The 15,289-nt window shown below is 40.6% G+C and overlaps 1 protein-coding gene across 1 annotated transcript in view; it reads left to right on the forward strand.

The window, feature by feature from the left end:
• znf385d (zinc finger protein 385D) overlaps positions 1-15,289 on the forward strand; it is a 135,364-nt gene that overhangs the window by 92,022 nt on the left and 28,053 nt on the right. The window contains exon 4 of the mRNA XM_033641091.2: positions 565-733. Coding sequence (XP_033496982.1) covers positions 565-733 — 169 coding nt within the window. The remainder of the gene's footprint in view (positions 1-564; positions 734-15,289) is intronic.

Consider the following 15,289-nt stretch of genomic DNA (forward strand, 5'->3'; position numbering starts at 1 on the left):
TTAATCACTGACATCCAGGTGTTATTTTTTATTAATAAAGAAATTAGCTTCATATTCACACCGAACGGTCATGTCATTATCACCCCTTTATAGTTTGAATAGCCAGACAAATCTGAAATCTCAACAGCTATTCAGGGGCTGGAACTGAGGAGAAATGACTGATATAATGGGTTCATTTTGCAAAAAATATATCTATGTATAAAATGCAGCTCATTGCTCAAGAACAATTCATTATTTTAAATTACAAAATGTGCCTTTTGGGTAAAATGGAAAAAAACACTCTTGAAGTTATTCCCTCAATACATCCAAAAAAAGCACTTACATTACTTTGAAAACCAATTACCTGGATTTATTAATCATTTTGTAAGAGCAGATTTTATTTTTCAAATGTTAACACTCTTTGCTGGCCTGCAAGACGTATCAACTGTCTCCTGCTAATTATGTTTAGTCTGCTTCATTGACTCTGACTGTGTTCCTCTAGTTTTTATATTCCATTTCATCCTGGCTCCGTGTGTAGCTGCTTTCCCAGCGTTAAATCGAGCCTGTTATTTGTTCTCCTCACAGAGCCAGGCCTTGGCCCACTACAAGGGGACCAAACATGCCAAGAAGCTAAAAGCCCTGGATGCTCCGAAGAGTAAGCTCAAAGGCTCAGTGGTCACCAAGGAGACCGCCAACCAGGAGATCGCCAAGGGCATCAACACCTCGCAGGTCCCCAACGGCACCGACAGGAAAGGTTTGTGTTTTCCGGCTTGCTGCACATTCCCCAACACATGTTCTTTGTTGTTTTCTTTTTGTAGCTGCTGCCCTTCTGCTGAGAATGAATGTTAGACCCAAAAAAACGCACCTTTTTGGCATTTTACATTTGCTGCACACAACATGCAATCACTTTAGGAGTTGGATGGACTCACAGCTGATTATATCAACCCTGTGTTAGCTGCTGTGCCAATGGCTGGCTACAGACTCAGTCAGTGTTCATACATTGAATTTTAGTCGAATGAGGCAGGGTCACAGTATGCTTCAAACATAATGCTTGTCGGATCATTTTGAGGCTGTGATCTGACGTACAGCAGCGCTGTGTGAAAAAACGTGGCTCCTATTCATGTGAATGGGACCGCCCAGTCGACGGCATGCAGGGCTGCTTTCAGTCTGAATGCCTCTAAGAGTTGTAAACTCCTCTAAGACAGCAGAATTGAGGGGGATTTAACTTTTTTATATGAAGAGGTAAAAACATCAGCAACACTAGTAGTATAAACATCAGTTTTATTGTGTGACCAATGTATGGGCTTATGGCTACATAAGTGTAATGCATTCAGTCCTTTTATCTTCATTCAGTGGTTCGTAGGATTTCCTACGAATTAGCTCCCCACAAATGACATTACGCGCTTAACATAAAGATGCATAATTAATGTAGAGTTATGCAGGTTAGATTTAGGCAAGAAAAGTTACTGTGGTTGAGTTTAGGAAAACAAACATGGTGACGATGTACCTTAATATGACTCAAAGTTCACTCTGAACATTGGTCTCTTGGGGAAAAATCATTATTTTGTGACCCATCCATCACCCATACCAACCTGGCCTCACTCCGGAGTCGCCAAAACCCAGCGCTTGGGCAGTGATTTGTGGCGTCAGACACCAACAAAAAAGTTGTCAGCGTCAACGCAACGGGACAAGAACAAAAGTTAAGGCAGCAAAAGTCCGATTTAGGCAGGCGGGAGGGGTGGTGGATGGGTCCAACAAACATTGACTGTGTTGTACCGGGAACTGCCCATTGTTCTGACCATATTAAACCCATTGTTCCGAAGTCCTGTTGTTCCGAAATCATCATGATGCCCTGTGGTTAAGGTCTGGTTAGGTTTAGGCACAAAAACCACTTGGTTAGGGTCAGAAAAAGATCATGCTGTGGGTTAAAATGAAAAAGAAAGTGGCAAACACCCGCTGGGAGCCGTTCAGCACCGCTGACTGTTGGACTAATGGGATGGACCTGTTGTACCAACATAGTGCGTTTATTAGTGCAATGTAAACGGTACATTTCCTGTGAAAATGGAAGTGTATTTTGAAAAGAGACAATGCATGTAACAGGCAGAACTTGACACAGCGTCCCATGACGTGAACAACCAACACACCCAGGGTAGAGATTAGAGTGAGAATGTGTTGCCCAAACCTGCATCTTTAAGGGACCGCTCGGGACTGGTTCCTGTATACTGATACATGATCGCAGTCTTCCAAAATACGTCGCATGCAAATTTTGGTGCTTTATTTTTTGTAGGAAAACGTGTGAACACTGCATAAGAACAGCCTGATTCACTAGAGAAAAGTAATACTATTGTTGAAACACAGGAATCCACACTACAAAAAATAACTGATCTGTTTAAAAGTAGTAAAGCCCTTCATTACACTTCCTTTGAATGAGCACAACTCAATCATACAAATGTATGAAACAACCTTTAATATAACCTTTCACATCATAAACTTCAGAAACATGACTGCTTAAAAAGCTTTTTTTACAGTATATAATATATCGTAATTCCCCTGTGATTTCTATTTTATATTAATGTGAAAACATCAATAGATTTTTCTTTCAAACAACTGTATGTATTAAAACTTCTCTCTAAAAACTAAATTTTACAAGATTACATGGAACACATCATGAGAATGTTATAATTTACCTTTCCCAAATACTAATGTTTGCTGAATAGAACTTGAAAGCATCATAATGTAACTCAATGCAACCTCCATGCTGCTAACTGCTAACAGCTAACGTCAGCTAGCTCTCTTCCTGACAATTTTAAAAACGACTCCTTGTTCGCAATGCAGTTTTATCAGGGAGACAACAGGTTACGTCCTCTGCCGCAACAGTTTACTGCATCCTTTTGCCCCAAACTTGGCCCGTGGAAGATCTCTGTTTGTCCCAAATCAATTTCCTGTTCTCCCCAGGACACCGGCTCCTGCTAATCATCTCATCATGCAACAGTGAGATCACAGAGCCCACCTGCTTAACAGTCACAGTGGTCTTCTTGTACTTGCTCATTTATTTAAGTCTGGAGCCCTGGTTTTTCACAACTGACGTGACACAACAGAAAAACTTGGGCCACTACCATTGGTACATACAATGCATTCTAATAGTTGATAAAGGCCGCCAGCGGAAAGCACTGGTTTTACAATAAAGTTCTTTATACTTCAGTGTAGCTGCAGTGAAAACAGGTGTTTAATTCTCTCCCAAGCCCTCTTTTTCTCTATTCTTTTTTTCACTTTTCTCTTTGTAAAATCGAGTGCAACATCATGAATGCCTCTGAGGAGAGATCGTCTGAAAGGGTGTGCCATTATCACTGTATGTGCAATTCATTGCGTTGACACTGCAAAGACACGTAAAAGCCACAGAGTTCTTGGAGAGAGATCAGGAAGGCAGCCACGGGGAGGCTGTGACGGCAGGCCTTTCATCCTGCCTTTGAGTTTGGCCATTCAGAGCAGGTACTCTTTCAGATGTAGTTGTTGTACAAACTAGTTTGTTTGAAGCCATCTGAATTCTTCAGTTTGCAGGCATTTTGCAAAAAATGTTGTAACTTATATAACCATGTACTCTGCCTCCTATATTGGATTTGTACTTTGCATTTGCCTATTATCCCATTTTTAATTACACTTATGCCGGTGCACATTGTTGTGTGCCGACTGTGTGTAACTTAATATTCATCACGTTGCAGCCAGGTGGCTGTTTAAATCCGGTTATCTCGGCCAGGTGTCTGCCGAAAAACATTCTTATTCTCTGTGGAACTCCTGCTTTAAAGCATGTTGAAAAAGTAAACAAACACGGGCTGCAACTTGCAGCATCTGACAGCAACCAGATGCAGATTATTTCAAATTATTTTATCTGCTGTGTTTCATATTGGTCCTGTTGAGGATAACGTCTCTGGCAGCTGAGAGTGCTGCTGAGGAGGCCTGCTCTCTCCTTCTCCTGCACTGTAATATTCCTTAAGCCGCCTGTTATTATGTCATGAAATTGGCCCAATGAAAGTCTTCCCCTTTAACTGTAACAATAGAAGTTTTTTAAAGAAATTGGAAACACATTGAGCAGCCGCACTCTGGGATTAATTTCACCACTGCCCATGCCTTCTTCCAATGTTCCACAAGTATTTAAATTAGGAACACATTTCTGGAGCTCATCGTGTACCATGACCTATTTGTCAAGTCTGACCTATTCATGCTCGCTGCTTAAAGGTTGCTTGAGGTGAAAACACAGCCATTAAATGGTTGAGATGCCCGACCAGGTATTCATATCATGTCTCAGAGGGAATGTGAGGGTGATTTGGGCTCATAAATGCTACACGCTGTTAATAATGCTCTTCTGACGAGTTCAAAAGTAGGTGAGAAAACACTATCAACAAGTACTTAGTTCTACATGTTTAACCTCACAGAGATCACATGCTCGTCTTTACGTTATTTTAAGAGCTTTACGCCTGGCAGCATTCTGCCTCGCATCCCACAGAGTTTGTAAGCTGCTATACAAATATCAAACTTTTAGGTGGAGCAATTTGCACTTAAGCATCCACTGAGGTAATCCATGCTGCAGTGTGTCGTCATTTAGCGTAAGAGAGCTTTCAGGTGACGTCAAACAACAGTGGTTTTATGTCCAGACTAAAATGGCTGGGCCCCTTAAAAAAGCTCTCCCCATATTTACTTTACTCAGCACATACATGTGAACTGAGAGACTTTCTCAGTGACGTGGGTTACTAGGAACTATCATGCTCTTTCTCCCAGGTGGTGGTGCCTCATGGCTCCCTTCACTAATGCTCACTAATTCTAGGCTAGTAATTTTAGCTGTAACATTAGCTTCCTGGCTATTGTTCGCTTCTTCAGCCTAGCTTGGAGCAGCTTACTAAGCTGACTGAAAAAAGTTGGCCATTACATTATTATTTGAGCTTAAAGCCCTTTCCAACTCGCTCTTTTTCCCTTCCTTTCTGCTCTGGCATCACAATTTATGTGCAGGTCCTGGCATAGCAAGGAAACTCACTCCAACATTAGTAATATCTACCTTCACAGCAGTTGTGTACAGGCTCAGACTGGCCATCGGGCAATTCTGGCAAATGCCAGATGTGGGCTTCAAGGCCACCAACGGCAACGCTGAGAGAAAATTGTAGGGGGAAAAGAAGACACAGAGAAAGAAGAAAGACCTGCCGGCTCTGGCCCACTTGATGTTGGAACAGCTCATCTGATTAGGGGTTACACAGTCCCAAAGGTGTCAGTAGCCAACTATACATTCAGGCAGGTGCATTGGTACAGCTGTCATCACCTCCCCCACCCCTTTAAGTGTTTCTTGTCCTATCATATAATGTCAGAGGTCAAGCAGGAAATAACATTGGTCACAAAGTGCTTCACAAGGGCAATACAGCAAGAAAGAAGTCATAGAGACATGACAACGTGAGCTGCTTAGTGGAATGCGCACAACTAGCAAAAGTATTTGCACACACACAAGAAAAAAGAAGAAATCACACTACACAACGACAATACACGAAATTTGAGAAAGTACAGCCCTGGTGCAGACAAGTTACCCAAACGCCTGTCTGAAGAGGTGTGTCTTTTAGCTGGCTTTTAAAAGAAACCACAGAGTCAGCAGATCGAAAATTTAGGTGCTACGGCCACTAAATCTCAATCTTCACGTGTCTTAAGGCGACTGCAAGGGACAGACAACAAACTTAGCATATTTGATCGAGCGAGCTGAAGAATACGGGTGAAGACGTTCAGCTACACAAGAAGGAGCCTGACTGTGATGATGGAAAATCATCAGGGCCGAATTTTGTTCACAGTCCCATTGTGGTTGCACACCAAGAAAAAGAAGAAAAAAAAAGACTCATATCATTTTCAGGAGAGGAGGTTTTTATTATAACACACATTGTACTAAAGCAACAATAAACACTGTACTGTGTTTTTTTTTTGTTGTTGTTGTTTTAGTAATGGTGATTGCTTATATTTAGGATAAATGTGATTATTGCATCTTCCCCCGTTCCCCCACTTATGGGCGACCCTGGATTTAAAATCTTAGATGCATTTCTGTAAATGTACAACTTGGCCCTTTTGAAGGAGTCACATTCTGTGCAGTTTTTGTTCAAACATTTTATTCACTGTTTCCTCCTTACTCATCTTTTTACAAACACAGAAAGGACATGAACTGCGGGGTGTTTGTGCTGCGGGAACCTTGAGCATGTAAGACTCGATAATTAACCAGCCGGATTTTCAGTGATAGAAGCTTCAATGATAGAAGATAACTGATATGCAGAACTCACTTGCAAAACACTGACTACATTTTCTCTCCTCCTTTATTTTATTTTTAAATGTCAGCTGTCACATCTGAATTGCACATCAAATAATTATCATATTTAATAGGAGCTATAGTAAGTAAATTAATTATCCTGCTACATGTAGGTTATCTAGCAAGAGTCAGGTATGGAGACTGAAATTGTTCAGTATAAGATGATTAAATAAAGCAGAAAATAAATATTTAGTCAACATATATAACCATAAAATTGTAATCATCATTATCATGAAATGTTATTTTGTACTTCTTCTTTTCAGTTCATCATAGACCAAATGATTTACTAAAGTAATTCAGTACCCCGACTAAGAAGTTTCCTAGTTGACCAATAGTCATCATTTAGGGCCATTAGTCGACTAGTCGCCTGCATGTTTACGATATTAATGTAATGATTAAATGATATATTTTGGTGGTTTGAGTTGAAGGTGTGAGAAAGAATAGTATCAGTAACATTGTTAACACTGTGCTACATTACAGAGAAATACAAAACCGTACTAATGAACCTTCATTAATATAGGCCTATATTTTATCTCCAAGTGCACGTCACACACTGAGCGAGCCGCCTGTTAATGACGCTGTGGGCTAATGGGCATGTAGCTACTTCCATGTTTCAGATGATACATCATGTTTGTAGTCGACCAATGAAGATGAGTTTACATATCACCTTGGGTTCGTCCTTCATCTTCTCAAAATGATCCCACACTTTGGATTTCCTGCCCGACATGTTATTAACTAGCCTGTGGAATAACCGCAGGTACCAGCCCTGGAAATTAGGGGCCGTAGACATACCGTGTCTTTAACCGCCTGGAAAACGTGAGGTCAGGCGCTGTTTATAAGTGTGTAGGCCTATCGTCTGTGGGACAGATGTAAAGCTCTGGGTAGCCCTGCACTAACAACTATCAACTTTTCCGATATATCAGACTGAATATTTACAGAAGAAGGGAAAGATATCTGTCGGCTGTGATTGGTTTGTAACCTGACTCCTGTCTAACTGCTGAGTATGGCCACTTCCTGTGTCTGTCCTTTCAAATTAAATTCCCACATTTCTGATCATATAGGTTTCAATTTATTTTGACAAGATGCAGCTCCTAGTTTCATATTTTGTTTTGTTTTTTGTCTCTTTTTTTTTTCTGCGACCAAACGACCAATGAATCTTGCCAATGACCTCTGTGGTCGACTAACATCTAGTTGACTATTAGGGGGCAGCCCTCGTAGTGAGTGACACATATTTGTTGTGTTGCATCTGTACTCCAATGCATTAGGTTTAAAAATAAAAACTTCACTCTTTAGTCTCACTCAATACAAACTCATGCTGTGCAGGCAAACAGCAACAAACCAAGCCCATAGATTTCTGTCATTGAAATTCTACAGGAGACCTTCAGGTGATTTTTAGTAAAATGAGTCTTTGGTTTCAATATTTGACTAAAACATTATATTATGCTGATGGAGCGTAATATAATATGATAGTGTCAGAAAGAAATAAGACCATTTTTACATGTCTTAAGGCTACTTATTTAATTCTAGTGTTTGCATCCATATCAGGTGAACACTGGCATTTGAAGCCTTATTTTGTTCCCAATATGCTTTGTAACCGGAGTGCTAAACAGATGGGATTCAGACATAGACCTCCGCCCACTCTACCTGCACTCAGATACCCATCTGTAATGGACTCCACACAGCCCTGACACCAAACATACACTTACAAAACGCACAAAATTGTAAACACATTATACACATGCAGAGACCTCAAGAGACAACAAGCCTTCATAACCACACAGACAAATGGCTATTAATCATTTCAGTGCCCTTAAAAAAAACACGGCACATTTCGGCACCATCTCACTATCATATCTACAGTGCGCGGTGGTGGCGGTTTGTCACAAGTGGCACTAGGTAATGAATATTAATGTGCTCAGATGTCAGAAGAATTAATTGTCGAGGTGGGTAAATGCTGCATTATCTGTAAGGCTGGAGTATTTGACGGTATATCAGTGGCAGCGAACTCGCTCTAATGAAAAGCAGAGTTCAGGGAAGAGTAATGGCTGTAGTGAGAGGAGGCAGAAACAACAGGGAGGAAGAGCTCTATTTGCCTTTGCAGATTGGGCTTTCAATGGGTTTGTTTTGCTCTAACATTACCAGCAAAATAACATATTGGGTTTGAGATAATTTTATTCCACAGCACAACATATCCATGCCGCGAACAATGTAAGGTGATTGCTTAATTTTGTATCAGAAATAGACCTGATTGTGTCATTCAAGGAGCTGCAGTGAGAGTGTTTTGTTGGGGCAGAGTGATTTTGTAGGTGTTCACTGTAAAATAATTTAATCAGGTTTCGCTGCCGCCTTTAAAATGTGAGTGAGGTGAACTTATTATTTAAAAGTTGGCTCATGAGCGTGAGTTTTGGAAATGTGGAACCACCTCAGTTAAGTTCAGATAACGTACAATATTATGTTTAATAAGCAACTGTTTAGTTGATGTAAGTTGTGGACACTTTGTGAGACAAATTGACCTATGGCTAAGCCACGCCCCCTCCACTCACTTGGACAAACTATCAACATTCAGTGACCGGCGCTATGGCTGGTGTCACAGTACACGGCATTTCGCAGGAGGCAATTGATGATTTTTGGGGACATAACGATCAGATGTCATTGAGAAGTAACCAAAAGGGTCTAAACTACGCATTGGAGGGATATATTCATCATTTTATTGTTGAGAAGGTCGATGAAAAGCTTAAATTACAAGCCAAACATTTACAGGTCCCAGTGTACGTTTGTGAACCGCATCTCGTTGCCGTCACCATCAAAGACAATAAGTTAAAGTGCCACTGAAGCTAAGGTTTTTGGCTCAGAATATGAGAAAAGGATAACGGCCTTTTTACCATATTTACCAAGAGTGTCTCTCCGTTAGTTTGGTGCTACAGTATTTACACTGAATCATTCAGCGTAACATTTGCCAACCTTTGTTATCTCTGCCATTACAGATAAGTTAATGAAGCTAAGCTCCAGAAGTTAACGTTAGCTTAACTAGAGCCCTTTGGACAACAGCTAACAATGATGTACGATCACCAAAGTACAAAACTAGAACAAAATAGGCTAATGAACTCCCAGCAAACAAGATGACATGATGAACCACGCAGCTAGGAGCTAACGTTAGGCTAACTTTAGCTAACGTTAGCTAGAGATGTTAAAGATATCTTTATATTTCTTTCCAGCAAAGTGACAATATGTTGCCTCAAACACAATGTTGACTTACCTTAGAACAGATGTAGACATCATTGTTAATCTTATTCACGTTGAGTTGATGTTGTGGTCTAACGTTACCACACAACTTTATCCAAAGGAGACACTTTTCTCGGTTGAGTTTAGGAAAGGGTAAAAAATACACCCCATCAGGTCTGTGTACTTCGCGGCCATTCATTTTTCATTTCGAAATAACAAATTGAAACACGGAAAACCAACCATTATCCATTTTTTGTTTTGAAATGACCAAACGAAAAAGAAAAAAACGATCCGTCTCCTGTTTTTTATTTCATAATAAGAAAAGAAAAACGGAAAAAGAATCGTTATCCATTATCTGTTATCCGTTATCTGATTTAATTTGGGAATTTAAAAAAAACCTTGTGGGAAACTCATTTCTCTATTTTTTGTTTGTTTCTTCTCTGTGACCAGTAAGTTGCATTCATGTGGTCTATGAAATGTACAGAGCATGTACATTTCCTATAACTACTAGAATATTGCTTTATCTGACATGTTATGCTAATAAATAACTTTTCTAACTAATCTACGTCACTCTACATGGACAGCAACTAACGACATACCACAGAACACATTACACGTCCGCAAAAAATGATATGCAATATGTGAATTAATAAAAAGTTTTATTACCATGGACCAAACGTTCCTTTTTGTCTGCCAGTTTTCTGTGAAAGTGACGTCAATTTCAGTCAAGTCGGCAACTCCTGTTCCAAAATTATCTCCGAGTTGTTTTTCCGACATGAGCGGGCGTTCATGTGTATTTTCCCAGCCAGGAAAATACAAGTCATTTTTCCAATTATTCCGACACCACATGAATGCAACTTACTGGTCACAGAGAAGAAACAAACAAAAAATAGAGAAAGTAGTTTCCCACAGGGTTTTTTTAAATTCCCAAATTAAATTGGATAACGGATAACGGATAATGGATAATGATTCGTTTTCCGTTTTTCTTTTCTTTATTATCAAATAAAAAACGGGAGACGGATCTTTTTTTTTTCTTTTTCGGTTGGTCATTTCAAAACAAAAAATGGATAATGGTTGGTTTTCTGTGTTTCAATTTGTTATTTCAAAACGAAAAACGAACGGCCGCGAAGTACACGGACCCCGTCGCCCAGCCTCTCAGAATACCTTGTGTCGGAGTTGCATGTACCCCATGCACACCATTTGACCATTTTTAAACTTCAAATCAAGCTCATAAAACCGAACAAAACTGACTTTCTGCAATGCATTTCAATGGACGTCCAGGCAGACAATGTCCGAGTGTATGGGAATGGCTATACGCACTGTGATTGGCTCATCGCGTTTGAGGGCGGGACTTAGCCACAGGTCAATTGTTCAAAGACAACATGTCAGCCTGCACCCAGTGACCCTGTTGTATTTGGGGGGTTATGGACGAACACGATACCAACCTTCTGAAAAATGATTCATGGGGTTATTGCTTAAAATAAAGATGTTTTTCAGCATTAAAAAATTGCATTTGCTTTATTAGCGTGTACTCAATGACGTTTTTCCAGGTCAAAACATATCATGTTCTTTCTACCAAACTAATTGAGTTTGTCAGATAAGAAAAGACTCATAGGGTTGACTTAGTACTGCCGGGGTTGAAACTACTTTAAAAAATGCATACAGATTGTTCCAGAAAATTACATTTGTTCCATGAACATGTTTTAGTCAGTTGATAACTTATCTTTAGAAGTTCTAAAACATTTTTGAAATCTTTGAGTAGAATGGAATTAAAGTAAATAAGTTTGTATATCTTAAATAAAACAGTTTGACCACAAACACAACTTTTGGATACATGTTAAATTGGTTCAACTTAATCAAATTTTTGGGGGTCAAGCCAAATCATGTTGGTTGTATAAACTAATTGAGTTTGTCAGATTATAAAAAAGACTCATGGTGTCAACTCAGTAATGGCAGAGGTAGAACTACTTAAAAAGATGCACACAAATGGTTACCTTAATTTTGTGTGTTCTTCATAGTTAGCACTGTTTTCATTATTATCAGAGAAAGCAAGAGTGGCTTCTGTCTTAACGTATTTAAGTTCCTATCATGTCTGTTTTCTACGAACTACAAAAAAAAGTCTGCTGTTAAACTAAATGTCTGTCTTTAGAAACTTAAAAGAGATGAACATTGATTCAGCATTGGGGGAGTGGAGCACGAAGCCATAAAAAGTTCCAGTTATAAAGTCACTCAGATCTTTTGCATGCATGGGTCCATGGAGCAGGCGCACCAGCATTTCCTTTCACCATGCCTCCAACCACTCCATCTCAGGCTCGCACTTCAGATATGGCTGCTTTTAAGACATGATTATTTAAATGTTCATACTTGGAAGTTGATAGTTAATCCTAGGAAAAAATTTCCACAATTTGCAGATGTCTCATTTCCTGTAAGTCTTTTTGGGCCCAGTGGCATCACATGACAGATCTGGAGGGTGTAATTCCTTGGTTTGGCCACTATGTTAAATTGGCAGTGCCCAGCGCCGCTCCTGGGCGTTTGGCCTTGAGCCTCTTCCCCACAGCAGGCATTAGGGACGGGCTCCAGAGGTCTGGTAAAGTCTTTTTAAATCCACATCAAAAGATTTTTTTAAATGTTAAAACTTGTAGTCCTTAGAACGAATTAATGCCGACTGAAATTACATAACTTGAGGCAATTTATCAGCCTTCGCACAGCTCCCCGTGGAGTCAAAAAACACACAGTTTTTTTTCTTTACATTTGCAGTAGTGCTCTTTGAGACGACAGAGTTTAATGTGTAAAATCAGTTTTCTGAGTTGAGTTAACTCTCAGCAATACGTTCATCAACTCACCTCAAGTCAAAAGACTTTAAGTCACAAGGTTTCATGTTTATTTTATGTTTAGGTTCTGAAATGGTCTAAAAATGAGAACTAGAAATTTTAAGTTGAATGAACCTGAAATGCATAAAACTTTAAATTTAGCTAAAGCTTAGCTGATTCCACTAATTTCCTGAGTAATGTTTTGGGGTGTAAGCATCACATTTTCCAGGTTTTCGTAAATTATCTCAGGAAAGTCTCTGTAGCAACAGATGCAAGCAGAAAACAAACCGCCAGACAACTTTAAATTCATTGTGGAATGAAAACTGTTCATTTGGATTTCACAAGTCCATCTGCCGAGCACAGTTTAAGTTGATGTGTAAAAACATAAGTGCATCGTCCTGGAATAATGAGTCTGTGTGAAAGCCTGTAATCACAGGGTAGGTTTCATAAAATTTGCCGAGCACGTGTGTTCCTCAACTCATCGCTGAACTTGTGTGTGTCCTGAGATGGATGGACAGCTGGACACAGTGAGATGGTATAGATTAGCCGGGTGACTCAGTGGCCGCCTGTCAAGTTTTTGTGTGTGTGTGTGTGTGTGTGTGTGTGTGTTTGTGTGTCCTTCCACCAAGCGCCAGAGAGAGTAGAGATAGAGCGAGAAAGGCGAAGAGGGAGAGAGAGAAATGCCCACAGCACAGCCCGCCATCTCTCAGTTCCAGTCCAGTGCCTGAGGAAATGTACCCTGATATTAGCTATTAAAGAGCAGATTGTCAGGGGAGCCATGCCAGCACTGACAGCAGCTGTACAACAGAGCAGGCTGCAGGGAGGCAGGAGGCTAGCTAAGGCTTTTTCCCTCCACAGCCTTCTTCCTCAGGTCCCCACCGGCTGCTGGCGCCCTCCGCCACCCTCCCCACCCCACTCAAAAACTGCCTTTGTGTCTAAGTCTGCTTTCATACGCGCTGGGTTGGAAAAAGCGCTTACAGACAGACGTCAGAGACAGCAGCAAACCTGATGAGTGTGTGATTAGATTGGCTCCATACCTGTGCGGTGCTGCAAATGTTCTCATTTGTGGGGATTTTGGAAGGCAATGTGTAACCGCAGAAACTTCCCAACATAAATTAGGTGCGGATCATTTGCTTTCAGATGAAATTGGAAAGAGATAAATCAGTGTGAATTCAATTCAGTGACTCCTGCCACTGTTAAATATCTAAGATAACGTTCCTTTTTTTCCCCCTCAACAAAAAAGATGATTGCAAGCGTCAATGCACACTTATTTGTGAATGCAAATTTTTCACCTTATCAATCTTTTATTCTAGGAATATTCAACCGTGACTCTTTTCTCATTTACTCGCTTTGAATACTGACAAGGAAGGAGGAGGAAAAAAATCACAGACGTCCAATAAAATTTGACAGAACTCAAGAGCCATGAGGGATTTCTGTCCTTTAAGTTGTGACAGCATATAATAAGGCCCAATCATTTTAATTAAAGAGCTTAATCCAGCTTCATTGAGAAAGGTAATCAGATCTCGGGGGAGTCCTGTGATTGCCTGAAAGTCTAAGTAGAGTGGAAGGATTTCAGAGCAGCATTTCTCGTCTATCGCCAAAGCAAATCTCAGGGGGGGCGTCTGGAGAGGCTGAGGTACAAATGGAGGAAAGAAAAGAGACGGTGTCCTGTCTCCAAGGGTCGCAGCACCTGTCCTGCTCTACCTTTCTCTTGATTCTCTCTATCTTTGTTACCTTCACCACTCCCACCCTCTCAATTTCTCTCTCTTTAATTGTGTCCCTTACTCGATTACTCTCCTTTAATGTTATCTCTTTCCTCTCACCCTCTCACGCCCCTCACCTACCTCCCCCTTTTTCTTCCTCCTTCACACACTTGATTTTCCAGTGTTGTTTTGCCAAAGTTTGCTTACTTTTCCAGTTTATCTTTTTCCAACTCTATCTTACTCCGTCTCCCAAATCTACCCTCTTCCATTCTGCTTTCCTATCCTTTCTTTTACCTGGCCTCTCTGTCTCTTTCTCTCTCCTCCGAGTTTGCTGTCGGGCCCCGCTCGGCCATACCAACTTTAGATTGATCACAGTCATTACCTCCATTAATGAGAGGGGATTGAGTTCTTAACTGGGCCTCGCAGAGCCAGTTAGGTCACACTGACTGGGGATATGGATTACTGGAGGCTTCCCAGAGTGCACGGCGTCCTAGACCAGCCAAAGTACACTTTAATCACCTGCCCTCCCAACAGCAAATGGCTCTTTAATGACACCGTGGTTGATGGGTTCACCCCAACACAAGGGCAAAGACGAGCATGTCTTAACATGGGATGGCCTCACCAACCAGGCTTAGTAATAAGTCGGCAGATAAAGACCTTCCTCGTTCTTGTTGATTAATACTAATTTTCCTCACTCTATCATAGAGAGATTAAACAGATATGAGCTTCGACTTCTGTCGTCCTTACTGTAGCGAGAATGAAAGGATCACTCAGCCATGTTGGGAAATATGCTCGCACATGAGGGCACTATTAGACGAGACGCTCTGTATCAGTTTCATCTCTGTACGTTCATTACAGGGGGGTTACTGATATGTTTAGCCTAGCTTAGCAACAAACAAAATGGCCGCCTCTGCTGTGTCAAAAGTGCCTTCCAGCAACTCTTTATTTAAAAATCATTCATGTTTGACATTTTTGGGAAATGCAATTATTTTCTTTGTTGCTGAGAGTTGAAGATACAGTTGGTAACTTTAATTACAGTCAAACAACTCATGTTTTAAATGTTTATTTCAACAACAGAACACAAAAGGGTTTGGTGTCTAGACTGCAGCCTCATCGCTCCCCATAGATATCTTTACATTGGATATTGGGGAGTGATGGTTAAATACAGCTCATGGAAAACAACAACCAATCAGAGGCAAGAGTCTTTAATGCAACTGTCAAATGTGCGGTCAAACTGTCAAATTAGGCAGCAA

The sequence above is a fragment of the Epinephelus lanceolatus genome, chromosome 10 (genome assembly GCF_041903045.1).
Source record: "Epinephelus lanceolatus isolate andai-2023 chromosome 10, ASM4190304v1, whole genome shotgun sequence".
In the NCBI taxonomy this organism is placed as follows: domain Eukaryota; kingdom Metazoa; phylum Chordata; class Actinopteri; order Perciformes; family Serranidae; genus Epinephelus; species Epinephelus lanceolatus.